General features: G+C 38.4%; 1 protein-coding gene and 1 long non-coding RNA gene across 2 annotated transcripts in view; both read left to right on the top strand.

Moving 5' to 3' along the window:
• Nucleotides 1-20,803, top strand: part of LOC137250559 (uncharacterized) — a 552,581-nt gene that overhangs the window by 276,336 nt on the left and 255,442 nt on the right. The window lies entirely within an intron of this gene.
• On the top strand, nt 4,115-6,729 carry LOC137250557 (uncharacterized). Its single transcript, XM_067783587.1, has 2 exons — nt 4,115-4,329; nt 4,451-6,729. The coding sequence occupies exons 1-2, from the start codon at nt 4,248-4,250 to the stop codon at nt 6,616-6,618; spliced, it is 2,250 nt and encodes a 749-aa protein (XP_067639688.1). The 5' UTR covers nt 4,115-4,247; the 3' UTR covers nt 6,619-6,729.

Here is a 20,803-nt window from a genome sequence, read left to right on the forward strand (position 1 = left end):
TTTTCAAAATACTCATTAACAGCTTTCATTTGATACCCATATCGTACAAACATATTCTAGAGTCACCCCTGGGCCACCTTTATGGCGATTTCTCGAAAAGGCGTTCACCTATAGGACTAAAGCCCATTCCCTTTTAAAATACTCATTACCACCTTTCATTTGATACCCATATCGTACAAACACCTTCTAGAGTCACCCCTGGTCCACCTTTATGGCGATTTCTCGAAAAGGCGTCCACCGATAGACCTAAGGCCCACTCCCTTTTAAAATGCTCAGTAACACCTTTCATTTGATACCTATATCGTATAAACAAATTCTAGAGTCAGCCCTGGTCCACCTTTATGGCGATATACCTAAATGGTGTCCATCCATAGAACTATGGCCTACTCTCTCTTAAAATACTCTTTAATACCTTCCATTTGATACACATGTCATACAACCACATTCCAGGGTTACCCTAGGTTCATTTTCCTACATGGTGATTTTCCTTATTTTGTCTCCATAGCTCTCAACTGAGTATGTAATGTTCGGTTACACCCGAACTTAGCCTTCCTTACTTGTTTTAATTAGAATTTTTTTTTAAGTTTTCGAATTTTGGAAAAAATGTGAGTTTTTTCCGTTATTTCACATAGCTTTTTTTCCTTCACAGGAACACTCCAGAACTAATGCAAAATACGATTTTTTTTAACTAAAATTGTTTTATATGTATTTAATTAGCGAGACATGCTCATATTGCTTTATACAATTGCTTTTTTTATTGATATTAGAGAAATATTACAGCTCCCTGCCAGCTGATGAAGAAGTGCAATTCAGAAACATGTCCTAGTAACCATCGCTATTTGTAAACTTTGTAATTTTTCTCTAAATCAATAAAATTGTTTTATTTTAATTTTCAGGCGTTCCTTATAACGAAAAAAAGTTCTGAAAACTCTGGCCAATATTCAAATTTTTCTAAAAGTCGAAAATTTTAAAAAATTTTGAAAACTAAAAAAATATTGCCCGTCATCTTGTTGAACGTTTGTGTTCTGTTTCGGGACATCTAGAACTATTAAAAAGCTAAACAATTTTTTTTTTAATTTGATTTTTTTTAAATTTTCGAATTTTGGAAATATGTGTTTTTTTCGTTATTTCACAGAGCTTTTTTTCTTTCTCGGGAGCACTTCAGAGCTAAAGAAAATAACGAATTTTTTTTAATTATTTTTTTTTTTATTTTCGAAATTTTTTAAATTTTCAGACGTTCCTGAAAACGAAAAAATCGTTCTGCAAAACTCCGAACAATATTCATATTTTTCTAAAAGCCAAAACTTTTAAGAAATTTCGAAAACTAAAAAAAAAAAATATTGGACGCAATCTTGCAGAAATTTTTTTCTTTTTCGAGAACTACAGAACTACTAAAAAGCTACACAGAACACCTATTTTTTTTTTTCAAAATTATTTAAAATTTTCGACTTTTTGAAAAATGTGAATATTGGCCGTAATTTTTCATAACTTTTTTATCCTTTTCAGGAATTCCGGAACTGTTCAAAACACCTTTTTTTTATGTTAATTGACTCTGGGTATAGTGCACGGTGCACATATTTCTGCACACATTACTGTATTAGCAGTCTTATGCAGGCCAACTAAAACAAAAGTGCTCATCAAATCAAAATACGTGCTTGCATCAGGGACCATAAATGGATTTTTTCATTTTGTACCAAACGAGGCAAAAAAATGTACCAAATCAACCAAAATGTACCAAAAGTCTTCGGATGTGAATTTGAACCAAACTAGAGCTATATTCTTCTTCTTTATCAAAAATTGTTTTTAGTCAGGAAATTTTCTAACATAAATTAAGGGTAGTATAACAGGGAAATATGATTTATGAAGAAATACTTTTCCAATAAATATAATAATAGAAGTTTATCGATTGAAGCGTACAATTATGTACATATATAAAAACATTTTTTATTGAGTACAATTAAGGAACATAAAACATAAAAGAACATTAAAAAAACATTTTAGGTACAAAAGTTTTTTAAATACCCCTGTTGAGAAAAGGCTTTTTTTCGTATCTATATTATGACAACTTGATTTCATCAAGTCTTTGGTTTTATAAATTCGAAACTGTGTTTATTTGAAGTTTATTTCTGCATTGAGTTTTAATTAGATTTTGTATAGAAAATAACTTTTCTACGTTTGGCGTATTAAATTTATTTTTAACTGATCTTGATTCTTCACAAAAGCTGCATATATTTAAATTTTTGAATTTTTTAAGGCTCTCATGCTCTGCTAAAGCTCTAAATTCAGAATTAATTTTCTGTATTTTATAAAATGAAAATTTCGGAAACAAGTCCATAACTAAAGGCACAATACTATTTGTTTCACCGCTTAAAATACTTTCTGGTGAAAGCTTTGCAGCCCACAACAAAGTTTTATCATTCAAATTTACTTTCTTTAATAAAATACTTCATAATAGTATATAAAATTGTTACAAAAAATTTTTTTAAAAAATTTTTAATTTGGTAATAAATAAATGTATGCGAATATCTTCAGATTGCATTTCTATATTCACATTATTTATTTAATTTAAAATATAGGAAAGAAATGTTAAATATACTTTATAAATAGAACCTTGAAAAATTTCATATAAGATTAATATTTTGATTACTGCTTTTATTTTCAAATACGTAAAGATTAAAATAATACTTGAGTGCGACCCATTGCTCAAGAATTCTATCTATGACTGCTTGGCTAGAAAGCCACCTTGTGGTGGCTTACTTTAGTATAACATGCATTTTTGTACCGAAATGTTCTTGAAAACTCTGAAAGTCTGCCCTTCTAAGGGGGCTGTTACAAAAAAGATAGTTTACGTCTTTTAAAAATTTATCAATTTTGTTGGGAAATACATCACAAGCGGCCATTGAAGCTAAATTTAAAATGTGACAAATACATCCATTAACATGCAGATTTGGAACAACTTGCTTCAGCCTTGCTTGCACTCCACTTTTTGCTCCCGTCATAACCAAGGAATTGTCGGCAGTGAAACTAACAATTTTTTCAAGTGGAATTGTATGGTCTTTAAAAGATTTACTAATGGCATTAAAAATACCCTCCGTGCTACTATCGGTCAAAGGTATCAAATCTAAAAATCTATCAATGCACTTTTTATCAAAAATTCGAATCGAAACTTCCAAATTTTTTGATATCAGTCGTTTCATATATTATTAGAGAGTAATAATTCTTCAGACAAAATTCAATTATATTTATAATTTTCCTGCCCTGTTATTTGAGTTATTATTTTCTGTTCTTTAATTCTATTGATGCAAAAGTTGTTCACAATTTTAGAATCAGTTATGCTATTTTTCATAAGCATATTTAAATGATCCATAACTGCAAATGGCAAATTGTACTCGGCAACAAAACAACTTAACTATATATTTTCTTCGAAAAATTAAAAATTTGTTTGTGCTTTCAGGGCGGCTTTGCAAATGACTTGAAGTGTAGTGCTGTATTTTACAAAAATGTACCAAATATGTCAATGTAGTACCAACGTACTTTCGGGAAGCGAAATGTACCAAAAAAAGTACAAATGTACCATGATTATCATCACTGCCTTGCATTGATCTGTCTATGTGAGTGTACAGACATTTAAACCCTATTGATTACGCTGAGCTGATTTTCGATTGATATCAAACATCAAAGCGCAACTCGACGCTGTTCGCTAGCCTCCTATCATACTCCGCGTTTCTCAGCTCCACTACCGCAGTGTCAATTTATTGTATAGCAGCGGCTCAATCACGATTCTCAGTCCAATCTCTCCAACTTGTTAATGACTAATAATCTTAGTTTTTTTTTAATTAAATATTCTCACCCTCCTGAGATTTAGTTTACAATTTTATTTAGATTTTCTGCCAATATGCTTGCTTGCTTAGCAAAGCGAAAAAAAAACAAAAAAAAAAAAAAACCCATTGGCATTCGGAATTTCCCATCTTTCTATGCAAATACGCGCGTTAAAATCTATTTTTATTCAGTAACTAATAATGTTGCTACTTCTGCTACTGCTTCAATTTAATGTAGCCGCAGCTCCCAAGCGCAGTTGCATTGGTCACGATGACTGCCTCAGCAGTTCAGTTAGATTAGTCGGAGTATAAAATGAAATTGCTAATAATCGTCTAGCACAATTGTAGCTCAGCCATACAGCCATTGGCATAGACGACACGGATAGATTTCTGATTCAGTTTGATAGAGACGCCAAACACAACTACGGAATGGTGCATCACAATAAGCGTCTGCATTGCCTGCAGCCGCGGGCGCTAACCGCATGGATTTTTATAGCCATCTGTTGCATCGGTAAGTAACTGCGTATTTGTGTGTGTGAGCCCTTATGGTAACCACTGCACTTGATGCGGTTCTGTTGCCAATAATCTCAAGTGACAACGATTTGATTTGCAAATGTAAACCTACATTTCAGATGCAACAAGTGGTTATGGGCATTATGGTGGAGGTGGCAGCAGTGCGGGTGCTAGCAGCTTCGCTTCGGCAAGTGCGAGTAGTTTTTCGTCAGCTGGTGCTGGTGGAAATGGTGCCGGAAGCTATACCAGTGACAATACAATTGGTGGTGGCAGTCCAGACGGCACCTTTGGCAGTAATCCATTTTTAACTGGTAAAGTCACTGGCAGCCCTGCTGGTGGCTTATCTATATCGATCAACAAAGGAGGTGGCAGTTTAATTGGTGGTTTACTCAATGGATTGGGAAAATTGCATGGTGGTTATGGAAGTTCAGGTGCTGGTGGAGGTGCAGGCGGAGGAGGCGGTGGTGGCGCCGGTGGTGGAGCCGGTGGCGCAGGTAGTGCTGGTGGGTGGGGTGCTTCTGGTGGCGCTGGAGGATATGGTGGTGCTGCGGGACATCCAGGGGCTGGAGGATATGGTGCTGGCGGAGCTGGTGGAGGAGGCGCTGGCGGTGGCGGCGGTGCTGGTGGGGCAGGTGGAGCTGGTGGTCGTGGCACCGCTGGTCACGGTGGACATGGTGGTTACGGTGGCGGTGGTGGTGCAAGTGGTCATCACCCGCACAGTGCCGGTATTAACATCGATAAAAGTGGCTTGGGCAGTAGCGCTTCACCTACTAACCTTTTTGCACAACCGATACAAGCGCCCATCGGACCACCAAATAGTGGCTGTCAAAGTGGAAGTTGTACTGGTTATGGTAGACCTGCTGGTGATGGCGGTTATGGTGGTACTGGCGGCGCGCCTGGACAACCCGGAAGTCCAGGTAGTCCTGGCGGTTACGGAGGATCCGGTGGTCATGGTGGCTCTGGTGGTTACGGTCGACATGGTGGCAGCGGCGGTGCACCTGGACAACCTGGAAGTGTAGGTGATTCGGGATATTCAGTTTCGGGCGTAATTAGCGAACCTAATATTCTTTTTGATCATGGTGGAAATGCTGCTGGAGGCGGTTCTGGTAGTCAAAGCGGATATGGTGGACAGGGTGGACATGGTGGATCGGGTGGTTATGGTGGTAAAGGCGGTGGATATGGAGGACAGGCTGGCAGTGCTGGCACACCAGGTCAACCAGGAAGTCCAGGTGGGCCTGGCGGTTACGGGGGGTCAGGAGGTCGTGGTGGATCCGGTGGACATGGTGGCAGCGGTGGTGCACCTGGACAGCCAGGAAGTCCAGGTAGCTCCGGATATCCAGGTCCAGGAGGTTTTAGTGGTCCGGGAGTTATTGGTGGACCTAAAGTTCTTATTGACCACGGTGGAATTGCTCCTGGTGGTCCTGGTAGTCACGGCGGATCTGGTAGCCCAGGTGGATATGGTGGTTCGAATGGCCACGGTGGATCCGGGGGCCACGGTAGATCAGGTGGTTATGGTGCTTCTGGTGGTTCTGGTAGTCCTGGCGGATCTGGTGGTCTAGGAGGACATAGTGGAGTAGGTGGTTATGGTAGTAAAAGTAGCGCTAGTGGACAAAGTAGTGTAAGCGCAGTGGTTTCAGGTTATGCAGGTGGACTTGCTAGTCCCGGTAATCCAATTGGTTCTGGTTATGCTAGTGGAACTGGAAATCCAATCGGTTCAAGTGATTCCAGCGGTGAAGGTGGTCACGGCAGTCAGAGTGAGTACGGCGGTTCGGGTGGCTTTGGCAGTTCGGGTGGCCACGGTGGTTCGGGTAGCTATGGAAGCACAGGTGGTCATAGCGGTTCTGGCAAGCTTCAACCCGCACCTGGCACACCAGGCGGATCACCAAGTTTTGACTTTACAGGTGAACTAGGAGGACCACAAGTTCCCGGTTCAGGTGGTACTGGTTGTACGAATGGCCCTTGTGGTAGTGCAAAACCTCAAGGTGGTAGTGATCATGGTATATTATTTGGGCAGTCAGGCTTGGATTCAGCAAATGCTTACAGTGGAGCAAGTGCCTCAGCGAATGCAGGTGCAGGTGCAGGTAGCGGAAGTCTTTCATTTGGGCTACCTGGTGGTATTAGTGATGGTGGTGGTAGTAGTGGCGGATGTGCTAGCGGAAAATGTGGTTCGGGTGGAATTGGAAGTGGTAGCGGAAAGCAAGGCTATGGCAACACTTGGAGTAGTTCTGGCTCATATGCAAGCGCCTCGGCTAGTGCGCATTCCAGCAGCTTTTCAAAAAGCTACTAACTCAATTTGTGCTATCCCATTTGAAGTAATGAAGTTTTGGGGTATTAGTCTTTTTTTTGTATATATGTATGTGTATGTAAATATATTTTTGTGTATTCATTTAAAATTCCATATGTTATTTTAATTGTAAATCTTGTTTTAATGCAAACATTTATTTAAAAGACATTAAATTTACAGTATTTTTAATTCTTCACAAGAACGTCCATTCTCTTTGTTCAAATTTTTACGTCTTCTTCTCACTTCCTTAAGTAAGCTCCATTAAATGTATTCGAATTAGCATTAAACATTGAAAAGGTTTGTAACTCTAACACCAAACGCAGCTACGCCAAAGCAGCAATTACATTTCCATTAACGACAGATATGTGTGCTCTTGGAAGATTTAGGTCACATCTCTAGCAGACAACACAGCGCAACTGACACGTGGGTGTGTTCTCTTCATATGGAAATGACAAATGCATTATATATTGCCTTAAAGGCCTATGCATGTCATAACCATGTTCAGTGCTGCACATTTACATTTGTAGGGACTGACCAAAGTTCGTTCAGACATGAAGTTAAAAATTCATTCCAAATTCCACCATATTATGCATGGGTGTACAAGTGGCTCCAAATTAACGGGTCTGCTATTTAGTGTGTTGATCGAGATATAAGTAGATTCTACAGGCTGACAGATCACTTCTGCGTCTTTCAGTCGCAATAAGTAGCCATGAAGTAAGCAGCAGAATTACTGGAGAGAGCTTGCTTAAAATGCAGTCGCGTCAATATATATATTGATAGTCAGGCGGCTACCAAGACAATAATTTCACAAAATACATCATGAATAAGTGTCCTGGAATGCAAAGAAATATTGTGAAGACTTCGTTCAAAGCGCGCCATATATTCCTATTGGGTTTGCGGTCATAAACCAAAAGAATGTAACGAAAAGGCTGATGAGTTGACAAAAGAGACTGCAGCACTCGCTACCACAGTTGCCTTATAAACGGACGAATAACACGGATCCTAGGATGGTGGGAAACAGTGGCGTAGCTATCTTGGGTGGCACCCGGTGCGGAAGTTGGTGGTGTCACCCCATCAAAAGTAAAAACCAATAAATTGTATATGATAAAGGTCATGGATCATTTGTTATTTATAATATTGAAGAAATAACAAAACAAAATAATAACTAAGACAGAAAAGGAATTATTATACAATTGCTTTGACTGCTACAAATTCAGCAATTTCTTCATCGAAATTTATATTTTGTATTGCCCCGCGATTGGGTCATTATTACCCGCAAATATTTTTTTATTAATTTTAATTTACTGAAAGTTTTCTCGCATGAAGCTATGGACACGCAACCCGTCATGAACAATTCATAAGACTAGGAAGAGATTCTGTAAAATCCCATTCTTATTCTTGATAGAATATTAATGAATTCATTCTGTATATCTGGTAAAAATATGATACTTTTGAAGCTTTATCTTCCTCCAATTTCATCATGTGTTCTTTCAACACGACATCATACTTTGACAATAGTTTTACTAAATCCAAAAAATTGCCTTTGATTTCAGAGTCTTGTCCTTCATCATGTACACGAAAGCCCAGTTTTGTTTAGCCAGAAATAAAGTTATATCCAGTAATCTAGTAAAAAGATGCTTCCACTTCTGTTTTTCTGTATCCATCAATTGCAAAGCTGCATCATCTATTGTTTTATTCAATTTTAGTCTCATTTCTAAAGTTTTCCATTTGAACATTCGTGGTCAGCTACTTGCGGATTTAATTTCCACCACTTTAGAAATCCAGTCGTAAATGTTCCCACATTGGTATTAATGGTCACAGCAAATAAACGACAGCAGAAACAGCACAGGTTATTAAATCTGATGGAATAAACCATCCATGACCATAGGATTTTTCACCACTAGGCATAATTTTATAAAACCAATCTTTTGAGAGATGACGGGCGTCAACTTTTGTTTTGGTTCCGTGTCTAGAAACAGTAGCAAATGGTATTTCTTTGTTTTGGAAATATTCACTCCCATTTTTTATTATTTCAATGCGAACATTGTACTCCATTCTGACAAATCATTTAATTGAGGAAATGGTTCATTGGTAGCAATAATAGTACTGCTACTATTATTTTCAGCATCTTCTTCGTTTGTGTTAATTAATTCTATACTGTCAATGTTGCTTCCCGAAGATGAGCTGATATTATCTAAATCACCTCTTGCATTTGTATCAAGGTGAAAATAAATTTCTTTTGATGAACTTGGGCTGCCATTAGTTTTTGTAACATACTTAAAAATCGATCCAGACATAATCTGAGCTACATCCAATCTAGCCTGTTTGGCTTTCCTTTGCTGACATCCACTTTTTCTTTTGGATGTATGCACTCCGCGGGGCATTTTGCGATTGATGTTTGTTTCTTACACTAAAACAAAAAGCCAGTTGTTATGGTCTATAGTGTGAGAGTATTTTCTCATAAACAAGTTAAGCAATATAAAATTCAATTATAAAATTATCTTACCTGTAAAATATTCGAATCAATCAATCTTTTAAGTCTTCGCAAAGAAATATATTTTTTTTTCTTTTTATTATCTATCACTACAGAATAATACACGTTTAATAATTCACGCCATGAAAACACAACACACTTCACGAAACAAATGAGAAATTTTGCAACTGAGATGTCAAAGATCGTGAGTATGGGACGGGGAATCCCCCATGACACACAGTGGCATTTTGCATGATGAGCGTCAGACTCTTTTACGGGAATCGCCGAATTATACATAGAGCTAAGCTAGTGCTGTTTGGGAAATAGAAAATTTTGTTTGTACATTGTTCTCAAAATTGAGAGACCGGGTGGGTGTGACCCCAAAAAAGGTTTCACCCGGTGCGGCCCGCCCCCGCCGCCCCTGTTTGCTACGCCACTGGTGGGAAAATAAAATTTTCATCCAAGTACTGTCATGACTGCTCGTGAAAGGCAAGTTGCTTCACTTTTTAGTATTACCATTTGTATGTATCCATGAAAAAGATAATTTTTTCAACAAAGCTCTCAGCTGAGTATGTAATGTTCAGTTAGCCTTCCTTACTTGTTTAATGATAAGACTAACTTTTTTATTTTAAGGTTTACAGTACCGCACTTCGGTCTAAGACTTTCCTGATTGGTCGATCATATGCAACTCTCACCTTGTCTTCATCTCGCGAGCCAGTGAGCCTCGCTGCAGTTGTTAACGCAATGTTTTTCGCCAAATATGTCTACAGTTTTTCAGCGAGCGGTCCCTTTATGATAAACACTGGTAGCCAACATATCCCCTAAATCTTTTTGAGGTAGGTTCTTTTAACATTCGTTAGTTAAATGAGAAATTAGGTAGATTTCATTTTGTGTGGCTGTCTACCAATAAAGGACTTCATTGTAACGGGTAGTCTTTACAAATGCTTTAAATAAACAACGAGAGAGATAGTGTTGAAGTTCCCACGTACATCTGGTACATATTCTTTAATATGCATAAAGTGCCGTGGAAGCTCTCTTCACTCGCTCGTACATGTTGAGCTTCCGCTACAGCTTACTGTGTAAAATCATTTCTAGTTATTTTGGGCAAGAGTTTTCCTACAGGGTCTCCCCTCTTACCTTGGGTTAAGTATTTTCTGCTGGTTTGTATATCTCGACGCGCCGATCCATCAAGGAGCCAATTACTGGAAGGCACTGTCCACTTATGACATTCACAACGTCGTCTACGTACGCCGTAAATTCGATGGGTCTGCCGTCGAACCGCCTGAGCAGTTGGTTGATAACCAGCGTTCAGAGCAGAGGTAAAAATACCACGCCCTCCGGCGTACTTCTGTCCACTAATTTCGGGGCCCTGCATCCGATATATTTCGTTTTGGGTGATTATACTATAATGAAATTAAGTCCATCCACGATTGCCCGTTTAGAGACACTGTTGAAAGCCCCGGAAAATGTCTTGCAAGACTATGAAGCCATACTCCTTTTGTTCCAGGCCTCTTTATAAGTCTAGAGTCACCCTATGCAGTGTCATATCTACCGACTTGCCTTTGATGTACGAATGTTGTGTTGTGGAGCACAGTGTTTTATTCACAGTCCAAACAAATACATACAATTATTCCATGATTTCTACAATCATTTCACCAGCACTTGTTAGTCGCTCCAAGGTAAAACACCACTTACGTTGTCCTTCCATACTTTCACCGAATCCCTGAATATCATTTCACCACAATTTGACAAAGTTTAGGTAAGGCTGAGATACATACACATGACAACATAACAAGCTTTTGATGTAAAGAGAGAGAGGAGATTGAAGCTTAGCAAGTTCTATCTACCATTAGTAAGCCTTTTTAGTATCTGTTTAATAATAAATCAATCATTTTCATTGATATTCGCCACAACCAACTGTGTTCAGTTGGTAATCCTTCAGCTTCGCGTGAATGTGTGTAGGCGTAAGAGCACTAACAAATTCCAATTAATACTGCTAAGTGGTTGCCCATGTACCGGCATCTGGTGTAGCAATTTAAATACATTTAAGGCATTTCTGCTTTCATTATAAACAAATTGTTTGTAGGAACTAGAAATACATATTTACAAATTTACATACATAAATGGAAAATTCATTACGTAATGCCTATTTAAAGCGATTATTACTCTGATAATTATTAATTTTATAACGAAAGCAGCAATTTCAAAATATATTTATTTATTAATGTGTGAGAAATTATAGTAAGAAGCAGCATACAGCGTGAAATTTGGGTAACAAATATACATTTAATAAGTCCCAAGTGCTGTGGAATTCTCCATTTGCTTGTTAGCTTGAGGATATTTGATTTTCAGGTCTTGGTAGGAAGATTTTGAAATTATTATCTAAATTATAGAAAAAGTAGTAGTTCTCAATCAATGTAATTAAAGTATGTTGGTCTATTTTTGTGATATTCTTCAAGTGAGGAATGAGAGTCTAGACAGTGGTAAAAGCATTACAGTAAACACAGACGTCTCAAAAATGTAAAAGGGAACTGGTGCTGTATTATGCTCAAAGCATAGGCAGCTCAATCAATATTACCCATTCTTTGACCCATGCAGTGTCTTCCAGGTGAAGGACTATGCCACAGAGAGAGCAGGCATACTGCATAAGGATAGCACAATCCCAGACATCAATTTAACGAGCTTTGTAGACATCAAGGCTAACTTAGAGAAGTTTAATTCCAACGTGATGAATTCGGATATCGTCTGGAGGTGTGGCGCCTTGCTGCTGTCCACAAGATACCTAACTGTTTCCCTTTGCTCAGTCCCAGGGCACAAAGCGATTGAAGGGAACTAATTTAATTTAATTGAATGTGATGGCCAGAAAAGTACAAAAGCGAGGCGGACAGCTCTGTACGAACACCGCTCTCCTAGAAAGTTGAGGAATTGAGAATTGAGACGGCGGCCACCGTGGTGTGGTGGTAGCGTGCTTCGCCTACCACACCGTGGGTCCTGAGTTCAACTACCGGGCAAAGTATTATCAATTTTTTTTCTGCTTCCAATCGGGGTCGACCCCCGGAAGTGATTGGGCAAACACTCCTAGTGAAAATTGATATGCCTTACAGATGTTGTTCGGAGTCGGCATAAAAGACATCGATCCAGTTCCGCCAATTTACTGTGAAAATTAAAAGGAGAACGACGCAAATTGGAAGACAAGTAAGGCATAAATCTCATCGGAGGTAAATCGAGTCAAGTAGTTTTTGTTTTTTTGTTTTGAATTAAGGAATATGAGATTAGGGCAATGCACTTGATGCTTACCAAACAAGATGAATTCGAGGTCTCAAGGCCTTATGGGTAGATTAGGTTAGGTTGAACTGGCCGTTAAATAAAGACCTCAGATAGACTGAATGTGTCCAAAGTGTTACCAGAATTTGTTTGACGACCAAACGGAAAAACCCCAATCAGGTGCAAGAACATATGTTATAGAACAACTCTATCCTCTTGGCAAATACTAGCAGTTTTCTAGGACCCACCTTAATTGCTGCCTCAAGATCTTGCAACTCTGCCGCCCCTAATAGCTGGAGCCTTGACCTGGTGAGCGCAGAATATGAAGATAGAACGTGCTCAACAGATTCTTCCTGCTCACACTTCCTAAACTTGCTGTTACTGACGGGGCCTAACTTATAAGCATGTGACGCCAGAAGGCAGTGTGCAATCAGTATGCCCATAGTGAACCTTAAGTCTTCTCTCTTCAGAGATATGAGCCACTTTGTGAATCTAATATCGTAGGCTTTGCACATGATCTTAGAAATTTTGCGGCCCCGCCACTCCTGTCTCCTTTTGATTTCTCCCAAACGGATTGGGACGTCTATCGTCGACTCAGCGAGTGTTGCCCTCTCCTTTGTCAACTCATCGGCCTTTTCGTTACTTTCTATCCGTTTAACCCAGTAAAGATAGGCCTGAGAATCCTACAGCCTGTAGGATCTATTTATTTGTGGGTCGGCACAGTAAACAGCAGACCCAATCCCTTCCATTAATTTGGTACCATCGGTATTCACATGTATATCATGCCCTGCCACTTCTGCACCCCGGCACCAACCCTCTGGCTCAAATGTGGCCCCAATATTTATTTCGAAGCTCAGGCACGGGACCATATATTCCTTTTGCGCGATAATGATGGCGCTATACTGCTGTGGCCATAAGGCCTGTACTCAAGCTGCCCCGAGACCTTAAGCCTTGTTGCCGTTGCTAACGTGATGTTTTTGGCCGTTAGGTCCGCAGGTGGGATTTGTAGAATGGCATGCAATGCTGCTTTTGGGGTTGTTTTTAAGGTCTTATAGCTAACTAGCAACAACTTCTCAAGATAAAAAAATTTGCCGTGCAGCGGGTTAGTGGGCTTAAAATATACCCGAGAAAGGTATGCTTGTCACAGCAAGCGACTTAAATACCCAAATCATTCAAGGGGTTGTGTAGCGCAACCCTTTCAAGGGGTTGTGAACCTCAACCATACTTGGTGAATACTGTTTCTTTAGCAGCCGAGGTTCTAGCGACTCCAAGTTTCTCACGGAATTAGGGAGTGTGGCGTGGGGTGGCCTGAAAGGTTTAGTGTATTCATATGTAATCATATATCGTTCTGGAGATGGTCGGGCTTGTACTTTAATGACGCTTGTTACCAGAACGTACCAGATCTATATGCGGCAAAAGGCCACCAACAATAATAACACTCGGCAAAACTTTCGGGGAGTGCCTTTTATCGCTACAGCAACAACAACATAAAAAATATGACTTTACAATATTTATGGGTGTCACTGCAGGCCATTCCGCTATTTCATATTTCATATTTCGTATCTTTATTAAGTCAAATGGTAACAACCTTACTGACTAGATTACAGGTTAACTTAGTACTAGTTTAACAATTTTAAAGTAAGATTTACTGAGATAAGTAAAAGGACTCAATGCGTGCTTAAACAGAGACCTTGGCATGGCAAAGTCCAGGTCAAGACTTCTGGATAGGCGATTAAATTCTACAAGACCTCTTATAAGAGGTGCGAAACTGAAGTAATTCGAACGCAGCACTTCAACGCGGAATGTATTGTGGAACCGGAGAGCTCTGTTAGGGACATTGAAAGTCAACTGCCCAAGTAGTTCTGAGCAGTCAATGGCACCGGATATTATGTCAAAAATAAACATTACGTTTTGAACAAGACGTCTAACTTCAAGTGGCAAGACATTGATAAGCATGCATCTTGCATTATAGGGTGGCAGGGGATTAACAAAGTGCAGAGGTTGAAGAGCAAATCGTATGAACTTGCGCTGAATTCTTTCAATTCTTAAAGAGTGTGAGGAGTATATGGGATTACAGATGACTGATGCATACTCTAACTTGGAACGCACTAAGGCATTGTATAAGATTTTCCTGGTATATGGGTCCTTGAAGTCCTTGGCATATCGTCGCAAGAAAGCTAAGTTGGTATAAGCCTTTGGTATGAGAAAGTTTACATGATTACAAAAAGTAGAAGATGAGTCAAAAATTACGCCAAGATCGCGAAACTCATTAATTGACGCAAGAGTTACATTTGAAATCGAGTACGCGAATGAAACCACATTCGTAGACTTAGTATACGTCATGTGGCAGCATTTACTAATATTGAGTCGCAGATTATTTTGACAGGCCCAATTATTTATAGCATTCAGATCTTCTTGCAGACGCAATGCATCAGAAGTACAGGATATTCTCCGAAAGAGTTTTAAGTCGTCAGCATAAAGCAAATAATTCGAATAGTTTATGCATGAGCCAACATCATTAATAAACATTAAGAACAAAATAGGACCAAGGATGCTACCTTGTGGTACACCCCAAGTTGCTGAGAATTCATAAGACTTAGTTCTCTCGATTTCAACAAAAGATATTCTATTTTCCAAATAGGACTTCACCCACGACAGAAAGCTTGAGTGAAAGCCCATGTTTTCTAGTTTCCACAGAAGTAATTTGTGCGAAACTGTGTCAAAAGCCTTGAAAAAATCCGTATATATGGTGTCAACTTGACATCCATCCTTAAACGCAGAGACACAAAACTGAGAGAAAACAGCCAGATTTGTAGCAGTCGAACGTCCCGCTATGAAACCATGCTGACATTGATCGAATATTTTATGTATAGCGAATGATACTTTGTTTTTAACTACCTTTTCAAAAAGTTTTGAACATGTCGACAGTTTGGATATTGGCCTATAATTCTTTACTTCATTTTTATTGCCTGACTTGAAGATAGGAGTGATAGACACCAGCTTCCAGCGATCAACAAAAACTCCAGACGATTTGCGAAATATTGAAAATGTGGCAAAGTGGCATACCAAGAGAAATACTACATTTCTTAAATAAAAAAGAGGACAATCCATCAATATCATTTTTGATTGAGGTCTGTAAGGAGGATATACCCAAGATAATATCGGTCTCATACAAGGACAGAGACCCAAAGTCTAATGGTTTGGGGCTATCAGTAAGATACCTGTTATCAAAGTTATCGGCCTCAACAACAAACGTAGATTTGAAAAAATCAGCAAAAAGATTTGCCGAATCGACCAAGCTGTTGGAGCAAATGTCATTAACCCTAGAAAGATAACGTACGTCGAAACGACGTACACATTTTTTTTTTACGCTCTCACACTTTTATTTGTTTACTGAGCAACTTCTTGCGCTTATTTATCTCAGTCGGTGGCAGCAGCTTATTGGTGGTGGTTGATTTTTTGCGGTGAGTATTTTCATATCTGAGTTATGATCAAATCATACGTCGAAAAGACGTATCGTTATCTTTAGTGTGACTTTTTGGTTTTTCAATCGATGTATGTTTTGCTTGCTTTTTTGTGTTCGGCTTACTAGATTAGTGATTGGTTTTTGGTTTTTAGATTTAGTTTGCTAAAATATATAATGGCATCTTCAAATTCACTTGATGACTCACAAATAGCTGCTCTTTTGGAAGAGTTAGATAATGAATCATTTTCATCTGATCAAGGAAGTGAAACGGAGGATGTAGTACTAGAGGACAATGTTCAAAGTGATTTTGAAGATCAGTTCATTGACAGTCCAAATGAGAGTATGACGCGATCTGAAACACCTGATACAATTACTTCTGATGCACGCATTATAACAGATTCCGTACCAACACTAAGGAGTAAAAGTGGACACTGTTGGAGTACAACAAAAGGAACTAGTTCTTCCCGATACGCAATGATAAACATAGTTCGAACTGCAAGAGGACCTACCCGGCAGAACAAATCATTTTATGAACCTATTGAGTGCTTCAACATATTTTTTACGGATGAGATTATTTCAGAAGTGGTTCGTTGGACAAACACCGAAATTATACAAAATCGTCGTGAAGATATTACTGCTGCCACATTTAAAGAAACAAACGTCGATGAGATACGTGCTTAATTGGAATACTAACACTGACCGCGGTTTTAAAAGACAATCACCTTACTACTGAAGAATTGTTCAATGCATTATACTGTGGAACAAGGTATACGGCTACTATGAGCAGAGATAGGTACGACTATCTGAGCAGGCATCTAAGAATGGATGACAAAGCATTACGCCCATCACTTCGACCAAACCATGCATTCACTCCTATCAGAAATATATGGAATATTTTTATAAAACAGTGCCAATCTAGCTACATTCCTGGCTCACACACAAAAATCGACGAACAGCTTTTGGGATACCGTGGACGGTGCCCTTTTAAAATGTTTATTCCTAATAAACCGAAAAATTATGGAACCAAAATACCTATGATATGCGACAGTTCTACAAAATATATGTTTAATGCAATTCCGTATCTTGGAAAAACAACGACAACCAGCCATCTTCCTTTAGGTGAGTACTATGTAAAATAACTTTCACGGCCTATACATGGTACATGCAGATGTATTACCTGCGATAACTGGTTCACATCGATCTCACTTGCTTAAGATTTGTTAAAAGAGCCCTACAAATTGACTCTTGTCGGCACCGTTAGATCAAACAAACGTGAAATACCCGAAGAAATGAAAAACTTCACGAGCCCGACCTGTTGGAACTTCGAAGTTTTGCTATGATGGCCCCTTAACCCTAGTTTTATACAAGCCAAAGCCGTCGAAAATGGTATACTTGCTGCCATCAAATAATGAAAAGGGTACTATTGATAACACAAGTGGAAAACCAGATATGATATTGTACTACAACCAAACGAAAGGGGGGGTAGACACTCTAGACCAAATGTGTTCCGTAATGTCGTGTTCGCGAAAAACTAATAGGTGGCCGATGACAGTTTTTATGGCATGCTAAATATAGCATTCCTCAACTCATATGTAATATATTACCATAACGTCATAAGTATTAACCAGAAACCTTTGACACGTAAGGATTATATGAAAAAACTCTGTGCTTCGCTAATAAATCCATGGATGAAAAAAAGACTTGAAGTACCCACATTGTCAAGAACTTTGGGCAACACTATTGAAGTCGTTTTAGAAAATTCCGGCGATGGAGTCAGTGTTAAGTGCAAAAAGCCCGTGTGTGGGGAGCACCAGAATCAAGTTTGCAACGCATGCATATAATATTGCTTGACTTTATTTTTGTTTGCTCTAAAACAATATACAAAGAGTTATTTTGTAAACAAAATAAAAAAAAATTTGTTAGCCTAGATTTAAGAACGAAAATTTTACCTTTTTCTGAAGACTGCCTTATTTTTACTACTTTTTATGAAAAAAATGAATTTCTTTATAAATTTTATATCATCTTTAATTTTATGATTACATGTTTCAAAATGTACTGAAAATGAATGAAACAAATGATCTCATTTAAAATACAAACAATTTTTATATTTTTAGGAAGCTAAAAATCCATTAAAAGGAGATACGTCATTATGACGTATCGTTATCTTTCCAGGGGTAAAAAATAACGTTATCTTTCTAGGGTTAAATTTGACACAGGTAGGTATATTAAAACAACCTTTGTCTAAACGAACATAGTTCCAAAAAGATTTAGGATTAACTTTCAACTCATCTTCAACTCTAGAAACGTATTCGTTGTACAAAAACTTATCAAGAACATTGAACTGCGTCATATAGGAAGTATACTGATCTTTAAAAACAGTATCGCTGGTATCCTTGTATAATTTAAAGTACTTATTTCTTTGATTTTTCAACTTTTTCAACCTAGTATTGTACCAGGGTAGTTTGTGAACTTTAACTGGTAGGAGAGAAAGATTCCTACTGAATATGTCAGCCATCTTTACCAGAAAAATGTCGAAACATTCAGTTGCATTTTTAGCAAAGAAAATATATGTCCAGTCTATTTCAGATATGAGAGAGTTTAAGGATTCGTAATTTGCATCCTTAAAGTTATAGGCGCGCTCATTATTATTTATATTGTTTTTCGGCACTAGGTCGAAGAATTCAATAGATAAATATAGGGCTACATGATGCATATCTAATTTATATATTGGAAACACACATTCAGTCAAGTGAAGTTATGAGGTTCTCATCGACAAAAATTAGGTCCAAAATATTGTTTAACTGGTTCACGAAACTGTTAATCTGAATTAAATTGGCACTAAAAAGGGTGTCTAAGAAATTAATCTCATGGGGATGATGAACATTAGTAGGTGTTAAGATATCATCTTCTAGTAACTTCGACCAAACAACCTTGCTGAGATTAAAATCTCCCAGGACGCAAAAATTACTATCAACATTATATTCATATAGGTCAAATATATTATTAACATGAGCAAAGTAGAGCAAGTCTGTGCTGCAAGGCGGAATGTAAGAAACGCAGATAAATAAATTGCCAGAAGGCTCAGTAATACAGACACAAAGCTGGTCCAAGAGAGAGTCATCGTTAGAAAGCGGCATAAAAGAAGAGAGAAGAGAACGCCTAACAGCAATTAACACCCCACCGCCTCTGAGACGCCCTGTTTTGATAGGGTCTCTATCCTTTCGATAAGTTTGAAACAGACTATGATCAAAAAATTCTGAGTCAGAGAAGGCATTATTAAGCCAAGTCTCAACAATGACGTAGAAATCATAGTCGCACCGTGAAGTGGCTAAAAAAGATCAATGAATAAATAAAAAAATTAATAGATGAAAGGCGCGATAACCTCCGAGAAGATTTAAGGCCGAGCTTATCTTCCAATTTGCGTCGTGCTCCTTTTAATCTTTCCTACAAATTGGCGGGACTGGTCTTACTTGTTTTATGCCAACTCCCAACAGCGTTTGCAGGGCAGATGAATTTCCACTGACAACTTTTCATAGCACAAATAAACTCGGAGTGCCTGCCAAATACTGCCGAGGCACAACCCGCTTAGAATGTTCTTCTAATTGAAAAAATTTTTTTCTAAAAATTTGATATAACTTTGTCCGGGGCATGAACCGAGGATCTTCGGTGTGGCAGGCGGAGCACTGCACACCACGACGGCTGCACGACCAATGAATATTATTTTTAAAATGAATATCGATTTGTGCTTAAAATACTTATCACATGAGTATATTCATGTAGGTACGTACATGAGACCGTGCCAAAAAAAGTTATTTCGAAATTTACTTTAGACACATTTAGGAAAACACGTTGACACTTTCCAATCGATGCTTTGGAAATTTGTTGAATAAAATCGTCGCTCCTACGCGCTTTTTAGTAGAACGTATTATCCATATTTGAAAAATTCACTAAATTCTTTCTATGATGTCCATTCGTGCACTCCACTTTAATGTTTTGAGTATTGATATTACCAATAAGTCCTATTTAAATACAATTCCTTCCATGCCTTGGTGACCAGTATATAATGTTTTTGTAAATTAAATAACCATGCGCCTCATTTATGTTGTTTAGGCTAAAAATTGTTCGCGAAAAATTCACCACCTAAATCTTGATACTTTTGCTTCTAAGTTGGTACAAATTCAGATACCTTGTTTGCTATTCCTGTCGGGCAACGCCCCCGCCAGAGACCGCAAGTTTGGACTTAATTTGAAAGATGGCTGATTCGGAAAGCATCCTTTCTCCACACACTATTGAAGCCATCCACCAGGCAAGGCCAGGGTTAAGCGAGCATGATCAAATATGAAGAGGCATTGATCCTTTTCACTTGTAGTCGCTATATTCACAGACATTATCTTCGGCTGACTCACCCAAAGAGAACTAATTAATTTTCCATTTCGGGTATATAGCAGCAGATCTTCCTCTTGCCCTTGGTTTAATTAATCCGTCCGTGCTATAATTACGAAGAGGAATAAGCTTTATTCCCTCTGGAAAAGAAACCGAAGCGACGCAAATTGGCGTGCATACAAACTTACACGAAATGAGACACAGCCTATATAAGGAGAGAAAATGCAAATATTACAGTAAAATGTTGTATGTATCATTATCTAAACATGTTTTGTGGCGTAATTTGAAAAACCCTCCCGTACATGTTAGTGAGAGTTCTGACTGTTCCCTTAATCCTGAAGACCTTAATGCAGCCTTTGTGAGTTGAGTTAACCCGTCTTGTGTTATAACCTGTTTCACAACCCGTCCCATATATATGGTTCCTGTTTGTCAATACTTCGAGTTTACAGCTGTCTCGGAACTTGATGTGACGAGATGCATAAATAAAACAAGGTTGAATGCAATCGGTCAGGACAATATACCGATCAAATTTGTTACAATTTGTTTGCACCGTACATTCTTCCTACATTGACACATATTATCAACCACAGTATTACTACCTC

The sequence above is a fragment of the Eurosta solidaginis genome, chromosome 4, assembly GCF_040869045.1.
Source record: "Eurosta solidaginis isolate ZX-2024a chromosome 4, ASM4086904v1, whole genome shotgun sequence".
Lineage (NCBI taxonomy): Eukaryota > Metazoa > Arthropoda > Insecta > Diptera > Tephritidae > Eurosta > Eurosta solidaginis.